The 21,273-nt window shown below is 36.6% G+C and overlaps 1 protein-coding gene across 4 annotated transcripts in view; it reads right to left on the bottom strand.

The window, feature by feature from the left end:
• The window catches only part of ARAP2 (ArfGAP with RhoGAP domain, ankyrin repeat and PH domain 2), a 163,525-nt gene that overhangs the window by 38,359 nt on the left and 103,893 nt on the right, over window positions 1–21,273 (bottom strand). For 3 of the 4 annotated variants that reach the window (XM_064487557.1, XM_031436241.2, XM_064487565.1), the window contains exons 21-26: window positions 20,082–20,294; window positions 16,472–16,577; window positions 13,023–13,170; window positions 11,495–11,563; window positions 9,185–9,259; window positions 7,383–7,500 (exon numbers count right to left, since the gene is read on the bottom strand). In XM_064487557.1, the coding sequence (XP_064343627.1) occupies window positions 7,383–7,500; window positions 9,185–9,259; window positions 11,495–11,563; window positions 13,023–13,170; window positions 16,472–16,577; window positions 20,082–20,294 (729 nt within the window). The remainder of the gene's footprint in view (window positions 1–7,382; window positions 7,501–9,184; window positions 9,260–11,494; window positions 11,564–13,022; window positions 13,171–16,471; window positions 16,578–20,081; window positions 20,295–21,273) is intronic. The other variant, XM_064487566.1, reaches the window with a different exon arrangement.

The raw sequence follows: 21,273 nt of genomic DNA, 5'->3' as shown, positions 1-21,273 counted from the left end.
GGTCCACAGAAGACAACAAGTTTTCTGCTTCCAGTGTAAATAACCAGATTTTTGCTCCCTATTCAGTGCAATGGAATGCAGTCGGGCATTCTGTGCACACTGGTGCAAACCTACTCATTACGATGGCAATTACAAACAACAACAACAGAGCAACCAGCCCAGACATCCTGGAGACAAACCTACTTCTTGTTTGTAAGTATACCTCCTGCACAAAGCAGAGTGCTGAGTACATAATAGATGCTCAATAAATACTTGAGAAATAAAATATCTTACGAATGTCTACGGTGACATATAAATTAACAGAAAATAGTTGTAAATGAATAAGGAGACAAAATATAATTCTTTATAAAATCAGACAAAATCTTTTGTGCTACATCAATCCTATTTTTTAAAAATAATTTTCTAAAAGGTTTAGCAAAAACCATATTGTCCGTAATTTGCCAATGTCATAACTAAATTGTTGATTAACCCATAAACTGGTTATCTTCTATTAAGAGATGATAATTAGAATTCATTATTTTAATATAAAACTATAGAACAGGCACTATCTTTACATTTGTTATTGTATGTAATTCTTGATTCTACTACTTGCAAGCTCTAGGATACCACTGATCCCATTAACAGTTGCCATTGCTGGAATAACAATTATGTCTCAGATGTCATATACACTGGACATCTTACATCAGTTACTGCTTTTAATTTTTACAACACTCCTGATTACTGATTGTCATTATTTATATTTCACATGTAAAAGAACCCATGGATCAGAGAGGTTCAGACACTTGCCTAAAGTCAAACAGCTGGTTCAAATGAGGAACAGAGATATGAATTTCAAATCTGACTTTGAGCCCAATATCTTAACTACTACAACTTGGTTTTATTCTGTACAAATGTGGAGATCTCCCCATGATGATTTTTACACATGTAATTTGAGGGGAAAAGTATCAACTCACCAAGGTATTTCTGAGGACTAAACAAGGTAATATAAGCAAAGTGAAAACTAACATGAGTTCACACTTTCCCCCTCACTTTCCTATCCGTTGTGAAAGGATGGTCAGGGAATAGGACAATTTCAACGTCCTGCATGTAAAGAAACTGATGATACTGCAGTGGACTTGGAGGTGGGACTGATATTCTTAACCGGAAAGCAGTATCTACATTGAAATAAAAGCTTATTCTCCTTTATTACAAGATTAAATTGGTAATGAGACCTCCAAATATCGGAAAGAGCTCCACTATTACAAACAGATACAATAGTGAAAGCTCTAAAGTGTTCTTAGTTATACTGAAACAAATCACAGAGGCAAACAGAGATTTGCAAAAAATCAGTCAGGTATGTTTTTCACACCAGTATCAAAGTTTGAAATACTTTAGGAGAATGAAAATCCTGAAGATCCAGGTTGCTGCATAAAAATAGAGCTGAAAATGGGATGAAAACATAAATTTGTTAGACTGTCAAATCATACAATTATAAAAGAGGTTAGGGATGGGAAAAACTGAGTCATCACTGTTGGAATAAAAATTCTTATTTGTTTATTTACAAATTTTTATTAATAATTACACTTACAACCATCTGTCATGATGGATTATATGGATCTAAGTCAGCTGACATTAGGACATTACTAGAAATAAACAACTAGTTTGCATACTCTAGCATAACAACTGCTGAAAATGCAGTGTAGTTATTTAAGAAGAGGGTATGGAGGTGCTTTTTTAGCTAGATAAGTCATGTTATCAGTAGTTTAAAATCTTGTTCACAGAATTAAACCTGGCCTCCTTTGTTAAATAGAGACCTATTCATTTCCACCTGAAATAACAGGTGCTTTCCTTCAACTTTTGGCAGTAATGACACAGGATTTCCAGAGCCAAGTATGACTTCCTTAATAATTACATTTTTAGTGCCGAGCCTAGAGATGTATGCCTTTCTCTGTCCTCTTCACATACTCAAAGGGTGGCAGCATTTGCGTCAATCAAGAGAAGGGCTAGAAAGACCTTGATTAAAAATGAACTGATCTTCCATGTCATAGCAGCTATGAGGAGAAACAAGGAAACCTTTCATTGCTTTGTAAAAAGTAACTGCTTCACAAACCGGAACCTCTCTGTGAATAAGCCGACTTAAATGAGGCCCCTCTGGCAGTGTTGTTTTTTCAGCATGTGAAGTACCTAAAGGGTACACTGGCAGAGGACAGGTTCATTTTTAAGGTGAAGCATTAAAACAACAAAGTACTTTAGATGTATGATGAAGGTGGTATCTCCTCTTAGGATAAGGTGGGTTTCAGCTTGTCCTGATGACTGGTGGCAGTGGGTCAAGGATGCCCGGCATTTTTCAAAGAATGAGACAAAAAAAAAAAAAAAAAAAAAAAAAAGACTTGTTCTCTACCTAGTATAAATTTCCCATGTCCCTCAGACATTCATTTAGAAGGAAAACTTCAAAACTAACTGATCTAATTGAGCTTAGACTTATAAACTGTGGAATTCTGTTATAGCAGGCTGTGGTTCACCATTTCACCCATGATGGCAATTCTGCTGATGATAAATGAGTCCCAAGTTGACATGCTTGTATCAGTCTGAATTTATAGCTGTCACCTCCATGATAATTCCACTTATAGGTTTCAGGATCTATTTTCATTATTTTTGACCATACAGGAGTGTCTGAGCATTTATATATTATAATATATATTTTCCTTTTAGTTATTTTTATAAGTAGGTTATAACATTATTTAATGGGTATAATAGCATATCTCAGGTGAGTAAAGGGAACGAACAAAATACTTACTATACAAAGGGGGCATTGGAAATGACAGGGTAGAGAACGACTGCTTTAAAATTTACAAGCACTTAAAATAAAACCCATCACTTGTGGTTCAGTTACTTATTTATCCGTTAATTTATTTATTTATGTTGGGGTTACTTGGAGGATTTCTATTTACATTAGAAAAAGCCCCAATTCCCTGCTGATGTCCTTCCTACCAACTATAATCCTGTGACTACCAACGCCTTCACTTTTATCTTCTTTTCACATTTCACTTTATCTTCCCTGCATGTTACTAGAAATAAAGCTTTTAACATTTCAGAAGGTCAGGTGGAACACAGAGGTTCCATCTGCTTCAGTAAGCCAACATAATCAGAACCCTTTGTTCCTTTCTTAGCTTTGTTCCTCTCAAAGCGGTAAAGATAATCTTAGTTTTCTCTTCTGGTGATTTCAACTTGAACGGTTGATCAAACATTAAAACCATGCCAAAAGTGAGTTCTTAACTCCCTCAAATGTATTCTTTCTTGATGTACATGGGGTGTTCCTTTACATATTTAGACATTCACAAGTCAAAACAACTTGAGGTCTCCTAGTCTTTTTATATCTTCATCAAGATAGCTTTTTTAAATTAGCAAGAAAGAATCAAAAAAAAAAAAAAAAAAAAAACACCCAACTTTAAGCTTACCATTTGTGATGTACTGATTGGCACATGCAAGTTGATAATTAGTCATTTTCAGGGTGGGCATCCTTTCATTTTCCCAGATGAAATCTAAAAATAGTGTTTCCAGATATACTGCAGTCTCTCCTCTAGCTACACATAATTCCTTCCCAATCTCATCCATTCTGCTTGCCCCTCTCAGTTCAGGCCAGAGTACCAATGCCCAGAGGCACAGAGCTCCAATCCTGTGACACAAGGATACGTTCTGACTCAACCCTTGAGAAAACAAGGGTGGCAGGGAGAGGATGTCTGCCCCCAAATGAATCCACTATTCATTTTTCTGCTCTGGATCTCCTACAGACACAACAGAAACAGAAGCAGGAGACAACCAGCTGTCCAAGAGCTAACTCGGGCCTTGAGATCTCCTAGTGGTTCCTCATCTACACGCAGGAATCATTTTTCATGTGGCATACACATTTGGATACATCTACCCAAGGAGTAGCAATCCCAGTCGCTCAGGTTCAAATGCACCCGTATCTTGTTCCACCTCAGTTAGCAAGGTACTTGAAAGGTATGTTACACATCAACGCACTATGCTAGGGGTAGTGAGAGACGTGAAGGTCTAAAACATGTAGAAAATGTAAGTCCTAAAAACACAGAATCTAGGAGCCAGATCACTATTCTACAAGTCAGATTAGTATGCAGTATTATATAGATCCTTATGCAAATAATCCGAAAAAGATGAATGAGAACTATGTTCACCTAATTATCATCATGGAGGAAGGGGCTCTGAGCTGGATCTCGAAGGATGGATTATGAGGAAATAATGAAAGGCTATGTATGTATGCAGGTATGTGCTGAAATATAGTTGCTTTACAATATTATATTAGTTATATTAGTTTCACGTGTATAACATAGTGATTTAATATTTTTACAGATCATACTTTAAAGTTATTACAAAATAATGGCTACATTTCTCTATGCTATACAATATATCCTTGTTGCTTATTTATTTTATACACAGTAGTTTGTATCTCTTAATCCCCTACCCCTGTCTTGTCCCTCTTCTTTCTCCCCACTGGTGTCCACTAGTTTGTTCTCTATACCTGTGTGTCTGTTTCTGTTTTGTTATATATATTCTTTTGCTTTATTTTTCAGATTCCACATATAAGTGATAAGAGCATTTGTCTTTCTCTGACTTATTCACTAAGGATAATACCCTCTAGGTCCATCCACATTGTTGCAAATAGCAGAATTTCATTATTTTTTATTACTGAGTAATATTCCATGTGTATACACATCTTCTTTGTCTGTTCATCTGCTGATGGACACTTAGGTTGCTTCCATCTACTATGAACATTGGGGTGCATGTGTCCTTTCCAATTAGTGTTTTGGAGGTTTTTCTGGATATATACCTAGAATTGGGATTGCTGGGTCATATGGTAGTTCTGTTTTTAGTTTTTGGAGGAACCTCCATACCGTTTTCCAGAGTGGCTGCACCAATTTACATTCCCACCAACAGTGTACTTACGGTGCCCTTTTCTCCACATTCTCATCAACATTTGTTGTTTGTAGACTTTTTGATGGTAGCCATTCTGACAGGTGTCAGATAATATCTCATTGTGGTTTTGATTTGTATTTTTCTGATGATTACCAATATTGAGCATCTTTCCATGTGCCAGTTGGTCATCTGTATATAACCTCTTTGGAAAAATGTCTGTTTGGGTCTTCTGCCTGTTTTTCAACCGGGTTATTTTTTCAGTATTGGGCTGTATGAGCTGTTTATACATTTTAGATATTAACCCCTTATTGGTCATATCATTTACAAATATTTTCTCCCATTCAGTAGGTTATTTTTGTTTGTTTGTTTTCTCAATGGTTTCCTTTGCTGTGCACAGTTTTTAAGTTTAATTAGATCTCATTTATTTATTTTTGGTTTGTTTCTTTTGCCTTGGGAGACAGATCCAAAAACTATTGCCACAATTTATACAGAAGAGTGTTCTGCCCATGCTCTCTTCTAGGAGTTTCATGGTTTCAGGTCTTACACTTAAGTCTTTAATCCATTTTAAGTTTATTTTTGCATATGATGTGAGAAAATGTTTTAATTTTATTCTTTTAAATGTGGCTGTCCAGTTTTCCCAGCACAGCTTATTGAATAGACTGTCTTTTCTCCAAAAATGGATGGGTTTTAAATGGTGGAACCATTTGATCCTATCTGTGATTTAGAAAGGTAACTCTGGCAGTAATGCTGACAGTTATCTTTTACTCACAAATATGGTAAAACTGGTAACCCAGCTGCTTTCCTTAACATTAAACAACAGAAATCAAGACTCTACCACCATTGAACCATATAGTAATACAAAATTGTGCTTCACTTATGCAAAAGATTTTAATTGCATGGCAATTATGTACCAGGCCCTGTGCCAGACACTAAAGACAGGAAAAAAGTGAGTTCCTCCTTCCTTCTAAAGAGCTCTCATCAAGAAATACAAAAATAAATCTAAGTGATAGGCACTATAGAAAAATATAAGCCAGAATGCAATGGAACCTTTAGTCTGGGTTTTAACGGAAGTAAACAGGTGGGTCAGATGGGGGAAGAATAAAAGTGCATTCGGGAAACACCCCACTCACACATCAGTCAAGCACAAGAGTAGAAGTGATTGTCTATAAAGAACATGTAAAATGAGAGAAGATGGTAAGAGATCAGAGCAGCAGCAACCCACTGGAGAGGGGACAGACACAGGAAGAAGAATTGACAAATGAGACAAAATGATTCGAGCACCAGGAGGAGAATCCAGGCAGCAATGAAAACTGAGTGAACACCTTCAAAGACAAAGGACAGCATCATTAACAATAGATGGCACGGTAAGGGCAAGGCAAGTAGAGCCGGAAGCAAATCCACTGGACGTGGTGGTGGGGGGTTGCAAGAGTGATTAGCCAGAGCATCTTTTGTGAGTGGGGCAGACGGAGCCTGACTGTGGGGTGACAGTGTGAACTGACATCAAAGGACCAGGGTCACTGAATCTTGGCAATGAAAACTGAAAAGCAATGTTTTTATACAAATTAGATTTTTAAAGAATTGTGCATGATAAAAAGAAACAAAACCAAGATGGAATAACGAAGGACAAAGTATTTGATAATCCCATTCCATTCTAACACTGATTACAACACTCCTCATAATACATGATGAGGCAGTTTAACATCCAGTTTTAATTTTTACCTTGAGCTTGCAGGTGGCAAGATTTTACATTTGGCAGTTTGACAGCTATACTTGAAAGGGTCCCAAAACCTTAGTAGGTATCAGCAAGACAGATGGTCAAGGTACAAAGACATCCTGCATCTAATTTTTTTTTCTTTCCTAGAGGTCTTTAAAACCAAATGGTGTCATTAGAATGTTAGGCTTCTTACTACTGGGGTAGTCAAGGTGTTTTAAAAGCTCTCTTTATCCTACATCTGAGAGAAAAGATGACAAAATATTTGATCCACTCCACTAAAGATAGGTGAAAAAGAAAAATAAAAAAAAACAAAAAATAAGCTCCTGCTAGGCTTAAAACAAAATTTTGTTTTTAAAATAATAATCCTTTAAATCAGCATTCTCGTTCTTGTTAAATAAGCAGCACACAGGAATTAGGTGAAATAGTGGATGATGGTGGTGACATTTAGGGTGTTGTTACAAATCAAATTGTGTGTTCTTGTAAATAAGGCCTTATTTCCTGAGGCAGCAACATACATGCCCAACGCTTTGCACTATGTTTATAGTCAATAAAACGGTCTAATTACTTTGATGAGTAATATCACAGGAGGGCAACCTCCAGTGGCGCTAACATAGATCAACACATGTGCTGAGGAAGAAGGGGATTCATAATGAGAGGTTAAGCTTTAGAAAAACATACAATGTAATGACTTGTCGCAAAAACAGTATTTCTTCATACTATCAGGAACTGAAGAACGCCGGGCGTGAAAATCACTTACCTAGCTCTTCATTTTCTATCACTTCAAATGTGGCCCAGAGATCATCTTTCGTAGGAATTATATTTTTTATTGCTAATATGTCACTAGTTAATTCTTCTGCTTCCATCACGGGAGATATCTGCAAGGGAAGCAACACTGCTTCAGGACACGTGTCAGATGCAGAGCGGCCTTGGGCTAGGCGGTAACACTCCCCCACCGCCATCTCAACATACTCCAAGTGTCTTCTTAGTACGTGTAACTAGCTTCTCTAAGCACATGGAAGGAACAGCCTATTCAGATGTTCTCCATACATTTTCATGTGAGTGTAAAAGAAAAATCATCAGCTAAGGAACTTTTTTTCCCCACCTAGTGAAAAGTGAGATCACGCAAAAGAGAAGAAGGTACCTGTTCAGAGAGACCTTCAATAGACAGCAGATGGATCCAATGATCTTGTAGGAGTAAAACTTTTCACTCGCCAGTTCTATCATTAGGAGTTTAAAGCGGCTTGGTTTATTCAGCCCAGACCCTCAGTCATACACAATTGACTGCTGTCTGCTGTGACAAAATGCCCCAGGGTTTTAGTGGTCTGTGACGTGCCCAGCCATGCCAAGTGACAGATGGTGGGGTACCAAAGTATGCTCGAGCCAGGACTTCAGGGCACAGGGCAGAGTCTGCTGTGTCAGCCTGGGGGCCAGCTCTGCGAGGGTCCCAAAGCCTTGGGCCACAGCACAGGCCCGTCCACCTTCTTCAGGGACTTTTGGGATTTTGATTTGTTTCTTCCTACTTTTGTTTTTACCAGTCTTAAGGGCATGCTGGCCAAAAGCAAGCTGGCTTTCTTCAATTAGAATTTAGTTTTAATGTTTAACAGTCAGAAGTGATTTAAGCATTAGAATATTGCAACTGCAACCCAGTTTATGTCTTTTCAGTAAAAGTATACACCTAGTAAAAAATTTCTTAGAAAAGGAATATGTTCATTTCCATTTTTCCTGTCCATTACTGATCATAAGCATCCTGCAAATATATAAATACCATAAAACATTTTCCACTACAGGTAACTCACACAGTCTATCTCTTGAATTCTATGGAATTTATTGCTCTCTTTGGAATACATTAATGACACAGTGAAGTCCATGGCTTTCTACTTAGAAAAGCCCAATGTAGTACAACCATAAAAGAAAAAACAAAATAGCATCTGGGAACTGTAGAGGACTTTAAGCAGTAGAAACATCAGTAGATGAATCATTTCAGTGATAACTGTCATCTGAATGACTTTACAATTTTTTAAGAAGTGTAGTCCTTTCCTAAAATAATAAATTACTAAGAAGCTAAACTAGTGAAAAGTCTAGGTTACAAGGGTGGGGATTAATAATAGTAGTACTACTAGTTATTTATCAAACACTTATGTACTGAGCAGTTTGCTAAGTGTTTTACATGCAGTATCTTGTTGGGTCCTCACGTCGAAGCTATGATGTAAATACTGAAATTTCCTCACATTTTATAGGTATGAAGGCTGAGGCTCTGGTGGAGTAAGTTGCCTAATGTTAAGAAGGAGGAACGGGAGGAGGAAGTATTAGAACTCAGGTTGTTTTCCAGAACCTACAGAACATCCTAATCATAACCTAACAAATACAGGATAGTCTCTCTCCAAATGACTAAAACACGGGATTCCTGGAGGATATTGGTATAAAGAAGCAAACTTGTCACGATTTGAATCGGACACGTAGAATAAAATGTAAGCAGCAATGGGAAATTCAAGATATGCAAACTAATACTAACACTTATGATTTCTAATAGTACTCTTTACATTCATCCTTAGGACTCACTCGAATTATAATACTGCAGTCAGGCTCCTTCCTTTCTACGTACACTTCAATTAACAAATCTCCAGCCTGGGAAACCTAGAAAAGGGCAGATGTGAAGACGGCAAATTTAAGTATGTTGCAAGAGCACACAAATGATATACTCAAGACAGTTAGAAAGTCCTAATCATATTTCTAAAGATTTTTATAATAATGAAATGAAATCAGTCCCCCTGTTAACAGCATAATGATACCTATTTTCCAGATGTGGTTGATTAAGGACAAGGAAGCTACCCAAATGATGTAATCTGCAACCACAATCACAAAAAGTATATTTAGCAAAGCAAATTAAAAGTGAAGTGACAGAATAAGGAGATATTAAAGATAAGTTTCAATTTTAATTATCTTTAGCCAAGCAGCAAGTGCTGGATTACTTTGGACACTATTCTACCCAAGACGACAGACTCCGTGACGAATACACAGGCCAGAAAATAAAAAGCATAAGATATCACCGTGTAGATTGACAGTATCATATGGAGCAGATCAACAAAGGAACGAATGAATCTATGAAAAATATTCTGAATAGCTTTTTCCAGAAATTCCCTTAAGTTATGTAACCACTCAGAAATAATATCTGTCGTTTATTTTTTAAAAAAGATCATAAATGAGGAACAACCATTCCGAAGTTAAGTTTACCTCAGAATAAAACCTGATGAGTAAATTTCTGGGGAAAACATTAAAAATGTACTTTGAAGAAGTGTTCTTAGTTATTCTGACACTACAGGCTTAGAAAAACATACTTCTAGTTTTTCTTCCTCAGTTTTGAAGCTACACAAAAATTCTAGGGAAGAAAAGATACAGTTGACAGTTTTACTTTTCCTTGTGTTTGCATAAACAACTCTCCAGGGAAGACACATTTTAAAAGTTAAAAAAGCAAACACGAAGAACTCATAGAGTGCAGCCAAAAACGAGAATAGCTCAGAAATTCAAACAGGAATAAGACATAGAGACTGTCAGAAAAATACTTCAGAGGAGAGTTTTGAATGGATTAGAGAAAAACTCCAGCCAAAGAACAGCTTTCTTCCAAACTCTTCTATTTTTCTCTCCCAATTACTCTATTTTATAGGCAATTCTTATTTTTACTTCTACTTAATCAGAAAGCATTCAAGACTCATTTATTGTAGTATGAATACAAATGATCAAACTGCAGAATGGTATTCATAATTTATCCAATAACAATATAGATAGTGTTGCCAAAGATTATCTCCTGAGCTCACACACTCCTTTATTTCATGACTGAAACTCTTTCCCCAAAAAGAACACAAGAAGTAACTGATAATGAGCCACAGTTTTTAGTGTTACAGCTACTCCTCTCGATGCTGCGTTAATTCCTTTGGGTCAAAACGGAGGAAATACTTTCTTAGGGAATTACTGTCACAGTATTAGTACCTGGGGATCTAGGCACCAGGATGAAAGACTTTCCTCATCTCCCTCATATGGAGCGATAGCTCCCACGACTTCTCTAATTAGTAGTGTATATTTCAGGAATGAGGCGCACTTAGGGTTTGACTAGTAAGAAAGCATTTGTCTCATCCCCTGAGTGCATCTATAAATAGAATATTTGACCCATTTTTATTCTTGACATTGGTACTCTGAATCTACCACAATTCCTAGTTATTAAAAGAGGATTAAAGACCGACTTTAAGAAGGTCCAGTGACTATTCATCAAAGGAGGAAAAGTACCCTAGAAAAGCACAGCGCCACCTGAACACGTAAATCCAACATGATGCGACTGAGGAAAGCAAGAGAAGATCTAGAAAAGTCAACTCAAGACATGAATTAACATATGTTACAAAGAGCACTTCAGAAACATTCCCACTAGTGCAATCACCCAAGAGCATGCAAAGCAAAAGCAGAGAGGAAATAACTTATAATTTCGAACTCATAATGGGAAGAGTCATGAGAGAGACTGAATTTTCAGTTTATTCTAGTATTTCTTTTGACTTTAAATGCTTCCTCTGAAACCCACTATTTTTCTCAGTAGCACTTTTATAAACAAAAGCTGATTTTATAAAGGACGTTCTGCTATGATTAAAACTGTTTTTTCCATCTATGTTTTGGCAAATTTATATTACCATGCTTTGGCATTTTGCATGTATGCGTCAGCTGCAGAATTTCACAACTGTTTTACCTCGGCTCTTTTCCCCCATTTCTTTCATTGTGCTTCAAATACGAATTTGAAAATAAACACAACAAATACCTTTACTTACAATGAAAGGTTTTCGGTTTTTTTTTTATGTTTTTATTTATTGGAGTCTAACTATTGCTACTCACTTGAGTGTCTTTCCACTTGGTAATAAAGCTATTTTCTACGTCCATTTGTTTGACTTGGTCTTCTGTAACCTGTTTAAAATATAATTTGGGACATTCTAATAAAATACAAGGAGTGATGATACTCATCCTCACATAACCTTCTTCAGGAATTTAAAGACCAACATGTTGAAACTAAATGAGAATGGCCATGTTAATCAGCACAGGCCCACACGGCATGAGCAGAAATAAAGCCAACACGATTCAGCCTCAACTTCAGAACCTCTGATGATGATTCCACATCAGGCTGCAGGTTCCATCAGTGGAATTCCCTTGGCTGAGGCAATTTAATAAGCAAAGGGGCTGATGACTAGTTTGTTAGAGTTTACGGAGGTTGAGAGACAAGACTTATTGCTCAAACAGAAATGTTCAGTAAGTGTTTATGAAATTCCCACTGTTTGCTTAAAGTTCGATTTAACAAAACTACGTAGATAAACATTATTAACAGTACAAAAAATAGAAAATAAAGAGAGCATGCAAAGCCGCACATTTTCCCCTAAGTCTTTCATCTCTCAGCATCAGAACTGTTGCAAAGAAGTTGCTATTGATCAAAAACAGGGGACACATACAGAAAGAAATAAAAAGGAGATACAAGAGCAAAGGGAATCCAACAATTGTCATGTCCATTCCTATAAAAATTAAGACACAAACTGTGTTATTTTATTAAAATACAGTTTCTTTCCCTTGGCTATGGAATCTCATGATCAGTTATTAGAAGAATGTAAGAATTCTACAAAAGGCAACCTGTTACATTCACCTATTTGATTTCATCTGGTTGTATATATACATAGCCATGGAAAGCGAGAGTTCTCATTCAAGAACATTTAACAGAATGCCTCAAAAGGTTTTAAATGACAAGACTGAGATGGCAGAAGCAGTTAAGCACCTGGAGCTGACCTTTGACCCAGACCCCCTGTAATCCCCCTATTCAAATCCTGGGCTTATTGTCTCTATTCTCAGTTCTTTGAACTAAGAAATCCTCCCTTTCCTAACAGTTTTCTGATGAAACATGAAAATACTAACTTCATAAAATAGCAAATTGAAGAGTCAAATAATTAGAACAGAGATGACAATAAAAACCACAGAATATTATTTCAGAATTTCTTTTTTCCCCCAATTCATGCATAATTAAAAGAAAACATCAAATGCTTTCAATTGCAAAACTGATCAGCCTGGCGTTTGTTACCGAATTTGTGACATTCATAATTTCACACCTCTAAGTACATGTACTTAATGCATACATATATGGAAGAGGAAAAAAAAAAACCCATAAAAACACTATAAATAGAAACACTGTCCAACAAACACCAGATGGTAAAAAAGCTTTAAAAGTAGCCAAATTGAAATAAATGGCTATAGCTTAAAAAGCTAGTTATATCTAAAAACCTAAGGATCATACAACTTTTATTTTCTTCAATCTAAAATACATACTTTTGTTTGCAAACAGTAACATCAAAACTATTTTAACAAGGGCAGGATATAAAATATTTACCTCAAATATTTCAACATAATTGTTAATTAAGTCCTCAATTACATTCACTTCTTCACTAGTTTGTCCCTTAGTTTGAAACAAACAGGAGGAAAAGACCAAGGCCAAATTATGGGCATCCATGTGATTGATTTCTGAGCATTTCTGAACCCTGTAAGAGACAAGCAGAGCTTATTACAACACATTTTTATTTGAAAATTTCATAGAAATTATAAGTCTTAATACTCATTTATCCTCTTATTTTTTTTTTTTTTTTTACACACACACACACACACACATTGAAGGTCTCTGATATGTAAGGCGCAGTGGTAATCTAAAGAAAAATACACAGTTCTTTCTTTCAAGTAGCTTACAGTTTGTTAAGAGTATAAGTCAGAGGAGCTATTACTACAAGTCACAGAGCAGTACTTGATTGTCGCTTTAGAGGAAGGAGCCCCCCCATATTCAGACAATTCCAGGTAATGGACAACCTGCAGCTAAAGCAGAAAGGTGTGTTTGTAGAACAGCGTCAAATGACTTGTGGGACTGAAGCATAAATAAAAGAGGGAGAAGGGCAGTATGTAAGCAGAAAACAAGGCCAGAATGGTGGCTGGGAGGCAGATAGCTGGGAGTTCTAAATTCAAAGTTCAGGACTAGGTTCAACTTCCCAGAAAGTGCATATCAGGCAAGAAAAAGCCTGGCAGCATGTGTTTAGATGGTTATTCAAAATAGAATAATATACAAATCAAAAATGCAAAAAGCAATCACTTAATTTAAAAATACAATTACATTTTTCTTGGATTTCACTAAGAATGGCTTTTTACAGTGAACAGACCTGAGTAGTAAAGTACATCAGTAAACTACAACACTTGAGTTTTACAAAGAGCATTTAATGTACTCACAAATTAAGTTCAAGGTGATTGGAAACAAAAACTACAGCCATCACCCCAATAAAAGGAAATTTTCACTGATAAAAATGCACGTGGACTCTGAGTAACTCACATGAAAGTATCTGTTAGTGCTATTTGTCCCTGACTGTGCATATAGCAGCATATAGTGCATATTGCCTGTCTAATTACATTTGCAAATTTCTTAAATGCATACTGAGAAAGGAAGATCAATTCTATCAAAGGAATAAAGCAAGACTAAGGTAGGTACAGCTGGCTATAAAGAGTAAAGAATCAAGTAGGTACAAGAAGAATAAACAAATATGACAGCAATATATATGATAATGTAAGAAACGCACAGTGAAATGCCAAATTGCATTGCGGAGACAGAGCAAGTGCAATCATCATATATGATTTACAAGATGCAAAAGGAATTGCAAGTTAATAGAGGAGGATGTCATAATTGTGGGTATCCCTTTTAAAACCACTTCTGTACTTTCATCATACTAGACTGTAAACATCTGGAAAATATATCCGCATGTCTGCCTCTAGAATCTAAGCATTTCACAGTGAGAGACGTGTTAATCACACTGTAGTCTGTAATAAATATCTGATGAATGGAATTAAGTAAATGTTAGTCATGGAGGAAGTGATCTGTTATCTAGGGCAGGGATGAAAGTAAATGCTAAATCAACCTGACCTTATCCAAATTGACCTCTCCAACTTTTGACGACACTATCAAACATTCCCACCTCTCTGAGACTTCCTTCTGCAATGGCATTCTCCTCTAATACTCCTCACCTTTCTTCAGTTTCTGCATCAAGTACATACACTATGTATTTTCCATTTCTTTCTTCATTTCTCTGCCCCTACGTTAGCATCCCTAAGTGTCCCATGTTCCACCAGCTTACTCTCTTCTCACTCAGGACTTCTCATCAGAAACCCAAGGAAACTGATTCTTAAACAGTTTCTCTGCCTGTGTTCTAACCTCTTCCTGATGACAGGCATGATTATCCTACAAGAGACTGGATCAGTCACTCCTTATCACTGAAAGGAATACAATCCAAATGTTTCTGCATGACCAAAAGCGCCTTCACAACCTCCTGCCAGCCACCTACAAACCACCCCATCTCCAAGCACACCTGTTTCCTAGAAAATGTCCTTCACTCACGTCTTCTACTTATTTTTCTCTCATGCCCAGTTCATCTAACCCTTTAAATCTGAAGCATCACCTGGACCTCAACACACAATGGAGCTCTCAAACCCTCCTCTATAATTCCATGTCTTATGCTAAAATTCTCCATGTTAAAGTCTGTTCTGATGGTGCTGTGTTTTCCTAAGAAATATATAAAAGGACCTGCAGCATCCCTGTGAGTTCACACTGTGATGTCCCAGGGTCCTTGGTGCTCTCTGGGAACTGTGGACGTAAGACTATTTTTGTCACGCATGTATTATCAACTACTTCTGTTCACACGAAATCTTAATGGACATTATATTGTACAGAGTAGAAGCTAAAAATATATGTTAGTTGAAGAAAAGGATGGGAAGGAACTCACGTGAAATTCAAACATGAATTAGAAGTTTAAGAATTATGTGTAATTCACTGTTTAAAATATTAACATTCTAAATTGTATCAGCCTGGTGACCTATTAAAATCTTTAAAGAAAAAAAAAAAATCTGACCCAATGTCTCATAGGCATAGAGATAGGACTACACAAATTACAGGCTATACTTGTGTGATGCAATAAGAAAATCAGATTTACAGTAACGGAGCTTGCATGCATAAATGGTGGCTGGAAAGGAAAGATTAAGAGAAAAGGCAAATTGTGGAGGATTTATATATATCTAAACTCCAAATAAGGTAAGCTGAGTAGAATTCAGCGTCATAGAAATTTATTCAAAGGAATATTGCATCCATGCAGGAAGCCACAGTATATTCCTTAAGAATATTTACATTGATTTAAGTTTTTGTAATTAATTCTTGCTGATAGCAAAAAAAACAACAAACCTTTCATTTCCACTTAAAAGGTTATTTTCAAACCTCATCCTTCAGATGTCCTGCCCTCCTATCCCTTCCCTCTTATCCCTCCCAAATGCAGAGGACTACATGCCCTGATATAGAAAACGTTTTTGTCATTTAAAATTTCCTCATCTAATCAACAATCTGACACCAAAACATTAGAGTCAGGTTAGATACAAACTGATAATGAAGAAAGAAGCATGTACTGTGCTCACAGGCAGATTCCTGCCGTCAAATTCTGGTCCTTGTACTCCTTTCTCCAACTTCCCTCTTAAGTGTCTGAGAAGCTCTTGCTTATGTACCAGACGTGTTTGAGGACGCTGCACATGATTATTTCTAATTCATTTAAGACAATCTCCAGTGCCATTTATCTGACATGTATCTTAATTCCAGAAGGAGACACTAAAGTGATAGTTGATGGCAATTCCATTTTGAAACCATTCTTAAGACAGGGCGAGAGATTCACAGTCACAAGTAGAAGGTTAACCATGGTAATTTAAATTTAAGAAATAATGATTACTCAGTGTCATGTTTGAAATGTCAAGAAATTTCACGAATCCACCCACCTGTACAGGTGCTCAATTACAGCCGCCAGCGTTGCTTGGTTGACCCCCGGGAGAGTGCGTATAAATGCTCCGTACTTTTTAATTCTTTCCTTGTCATCTTGGGTGTCTGGAGGTTAAATACACACACACACACAAAATTTTAGGTTTAGACAAACGATCTCTATTACAAATGTGCATTATATCAGTATTTTAAAACAACATTCACAATGGTATTTCACTGATGCAGTCAAGCTCGAGGAAAAACCTTCAAACTTCTGTCATTCTGGAAAAGCATTTACGTGAACGTTCCACGCCTGTACGTTCCAGTTCTCACACTCTGTAATTAAAAATGAAGCACTGTCAAAACCCAGGGTTGTATTTTGCCTTCAACTTTAGGGACTGCTGAACTTCAACTAAAAGGAATATATTCAATTAATAATACAGTAAAGTACAGATTGGAGAGATACGCCAAAAGATTTTTACTGTAGCTATGGAAAGACTTCACTGTTTGGTTATTTGAAAATGACATTTCTGATCTTTTTTCCTTGTGGAATCATAAAAATCTTCCCCAAACTATGAACCACCCCAGAGCTATGAACTGTATGTACCCCCAGATCCACGGAAAGGGCCCTTCCCCAGCCCAGGAACCTTCGACTCTTCGGAGAAGGTAAGGGCACAGGGGAAGAAGGCACGTGCAGGCCCTGGTCACTATGACGCAGACTAAGAGGAGGAAGGACCCTCTGCCTTTGGTGTGGACAGGACTTAGTTAATCACAGAGAGGAGGACGAGAAGGAAAAACGTTCCTCCACTCTCCAAACCCCAAGAAGTCAAATACTTAGGGAAACTACACAAGACGCCCAGAGTCCTAGACTCTAGAAGATGTGCAGTGGTGGTTGGGTCTAACCTACTCCCTCACAGGGGAGATAAAGGACCTCTCTTCCATCAATAACTTGCGCTGACTTTGTAAATCAAGTGTATTGCACTTGTACAGATCCTTGCGATTCCCAACTACCTCTGGAATAAGGATTTTTCATTCTCTGCTTTGCCCTACGTATTCTATTCACAGAAGGCCAGCAGCACACTAAAGATTCTTTGAAAGTACACGGTCTCTTGTAAAGAGTGTCTGGATCCCTGGGGAGGAAATAAGCTCTGTGACACATTTTTAATGTACACTCCTATTCAAAACTGCAACTGATGGCTCCTTTGTACTGATTTAGCCCACACGTGAGATCTGTAAAAGTCAACATGGTCATACTGACTTAAATGTGCTTTGCAGATGACTCTCTAAAAGCCAGAAGGGCAAAACACCCAAATGACATTCAAAGACTATACTGTGGGCAGGGGAGAGGGGATAGCTCAGGCATAGAGTGTGTGCTTAGCATGCATGAGGTCCTGGGTTCAATCCCCAGTACCTTCACTAAAATAAATAAATAAATAAATAAAATACATAAATAAATAAATCTAATTACCTCCCCCCCCCAAAAAACTTTTTTAAAATAATTTAAAAAAACCAAAGACTATACTAGAAGTAAATTAAGAATTACCTATCATCCCTGGTATAATCCAAATATTTTCCCTCGTGTCATCCAGTTTCTAACTATGGAAGTAACTGCATTATTTAGCAACATGTCATGAATGCTACTACACTCATAACAAGTCATGCCAGTACAGAGCATTTTCACAAATCTCACAAGAATAAAATAGATGACATTTTCAAAATAAAGTTTAAGTAACTGGAAAGTAAAACTGAAGATAGATTTCAGGTCATAGAGGAAATACAATGAGCTATTCAACTAGCCACAGACTTCAGACAATTTAAGAACAGATCATATATCATATAAATAGGTGAGATGCTACTGTAACGCATTCTTTGCCTTGGGCACACAGGACCCAAGAGAGCTCTCCTGTGAGGTCACCCAGAGAGTTCTGGTTTATTCTCGTCAGATCCCACAAAAGGCCCTTTTCTGACAGGTCAGGGTGAGCTACGTCGGATCTAAAAGCATAGAACTTTTAACACTTTGACCCAATATTCAAATCCTTCTCCAAGTAAATTCTCAAGGATTCACATCCCAACGAAAGGTGAAACACATTCCTCTCTGACATATGCTAACATTTCCCAACTGCCTCCCCCGGTAGACTGACAACAGTAAAGACATCTTTGTCATTAAATTTGACAACTTCAGTACAAGCATATATTTGTCACAGATTTTTTGATAACTGATTTTATAATAAAGACAAATTTTTAATTCTTTGTAAAATAGAGATACTATAAATAACTTTGTGATTATAAATTACAATAAAAACTTCTTCAAACAAAAATGAGGGTGGCAAGGTAACTGGGCTTACAAAGATGTATTTTATCTATTTCCACATTTTATATTCCAGAAAATTATACAATCAACTTTTCTTGTGATGACAGTTAAACCTATTGATTTGGTAAGTATTAAGAAGCAAATAAAAGACCTCTGAACTAGGCAGTGAAATTGTGAAAAGCTTTATTTTAATAACAATACTCCCCTTTTTTGCTGACACAGAAAAGGGTCATTCTTGGGATTATTTTTCAAACTGGATATTTTGTGACATCATCTCAAAATCAAGCCCTTAAAATATATTATGTTTTAGATTAAACAAATACTTTCAATTAAAAAATCAATTTTTCAACAGAGGAACATCGTATAGTCAAATTCAAAAGTCATTTTCCAAAAAAAAAAAAAATCTCAAAACAGATTAAATGTACAAGAGAAAAATATATTACTAAATTATGGTATAATTCAATGATATATTTTAAAAATTGAAAAAAATGAAGATTTAATATCATCATGTTGAAAGCATTGCTGATATTTGGGAAATGTCTTCAGTTTATTAACAAAACAAAGATTACACATAAATCATAGGTGTGGGGACAAAGACTATAAAATAATTTGAAAAGTAAAAATACCTCTATTAGAAATCTGGGATTTAAGGCAACGTTTCCATTTAAAAGTCTTTACTGTTGTAATGTTTCTATAAAAGGAGTTATTCTGAATTAACTGATGTAAATATAGGTTTTACTGAAATCAATTTGTCTGATTAACTGATTTAATAAACTACTTTCCTAGGATCATTTCTTAAATAAGTTCTCTTACAGTGTAGAAGAGTTTCTTTTTCTTTTATTTCATTAGACAGAATCAAGAGATAATGAAGAAACGGTAAAGAAAAAAAAAAGTTGAGTAACTCTAAAAAGGTAGAATAAATGAAAAAGGAAAGTCAAAGAGCCATATGGGAAAATCATGGAAAACAAATCTTGTATTAAACTTTTCATTTTAATCTTAATGAGAAATGAAAAACCCATGTGGACTTGACTATACTACTTCCAAAGTTAAGGCAAAGTAAGCACTACGAAATCTACAGAAAACGTATTACCATAAAACACTGTTAAGCAATTATCACCGTAAATTTCTTTTGAGGCAGATAGAAACAACTATTGATGTTTGCACAATTTCTGTTCTGAGCCACTAAGTCCGTTGTTCCTTTCAATTAAATGTTCAGATTATCAAAGGAGATTTTAAAAATCTATTATCAAATGAGAAGGCAAGCCTTTATGCTGTTCTGTAGGATAAACATAATAAACATATGTAAACAGATGTATTACCCAAGGCAGAGATCCAGTAGGGATAGAGCTCCTTGGTGAGAAGCGCATCGTCAATGTCGGAGAGAAAACTTTTCAACACGCCCGTCACATCCTCCAGCTGATGTTTTCCAGCCCTCAATTTAAAGCTTCTTGCATCCTTTTTGAAACTCTCGAGGAGTTCACTTATGTGCAAAGGGTCTCCATTCTTCTGATAGATATATTTGCACCCTAAACCTTTGTTTAAAAAAAAAAAAGTTACATGAAAAAAAGGCTCAAGTCAAAATCCACTTTGATATCTTAAAAATAGAACCAATTTTTGCACTGGGATGATGCACAAGACAGAGTCATTATCCAAGACCTGATATAAACATGTATGAGAGAAAAAAGCTCCCCCCCAACTTTAGCATTTATAATGTAAACCTAATGGACACACTATCCTATCCCCAGCTTTTAGCAAGCCCTTGCCAGCCCTTCCCCCAGTTCTTGATAGCACAATTTTCAAACGTTCCTTTACCTCAAGTGCTCTGCCTTCACTTAGACTCCCAGAACATAAACTTGCCTCCAGTTTCACCGACAAAAGTGAGGCTCTCTGGTATAAATTTCCTCAACTCTCTGCACTCAGATTTGTGTATTAATTCTGTCTGTTCCCACCTTCACCTCCTCCTAGATGAAAAGCTGGGTCATGTCCTTTTCAAAATTATGGATTCATCAAGCTCCTCATACAAAATAAGAGGAGTAGCAGTGGTTAGCTGGAGGAATGATGATACAAACCCCCCCCCCCCCAAATTTTAAGTCCTCTCTTGGCCCCTCCCAGCTCTCTTATCTCTCTTCATTCCAAAACTAATCTGAGTTTCCTATGTTTACTCCTTCCCCCACTTCAAATCCCTGTTAATAATATACTTTAACCACATTATCTGGCGTCAGTGCTCAGTTCCCACTCTACTGGGACCATCTTCATCAAGAATATCAACAACACAGCCTACTTTCTAGATGCTTTTCAGTTTTTATGTAATAAGAACCCCTTGCAGGATCTGACACTCTAAATGAATCCCTGTTAAAATTCTGTTAATCTCAAGGCTTTCATGATATTATGATCTCATCTTTTATCCTCCTCCTCTATGACTACTCTTCCAGTCCTCCATTTACTCTATTATCTAGTATTTATTGATGATTCCAGGAATCCATCCTCAGTTCTCTTCTCTTTCCCACTCCT

This window comes from Camelus dromedarius, chromosome 1 (assembly GCF_036321535.1).
Source record: "Camelus dromedarius isolate mCamDro1 chromosome 1, mCamDro1.pat, whole genome shotgun sequence".
Classification (NCBI taxonomy): domain Eukaryota; kingdom Metazoa; phylum Chordata; class Mammalia; order Artiodactyla; family Camelidae; genus Camelus; species Camelus dromedarius.
This window is presented reverse-complemented; position numbering and strand designations above follow the sequence as displayed.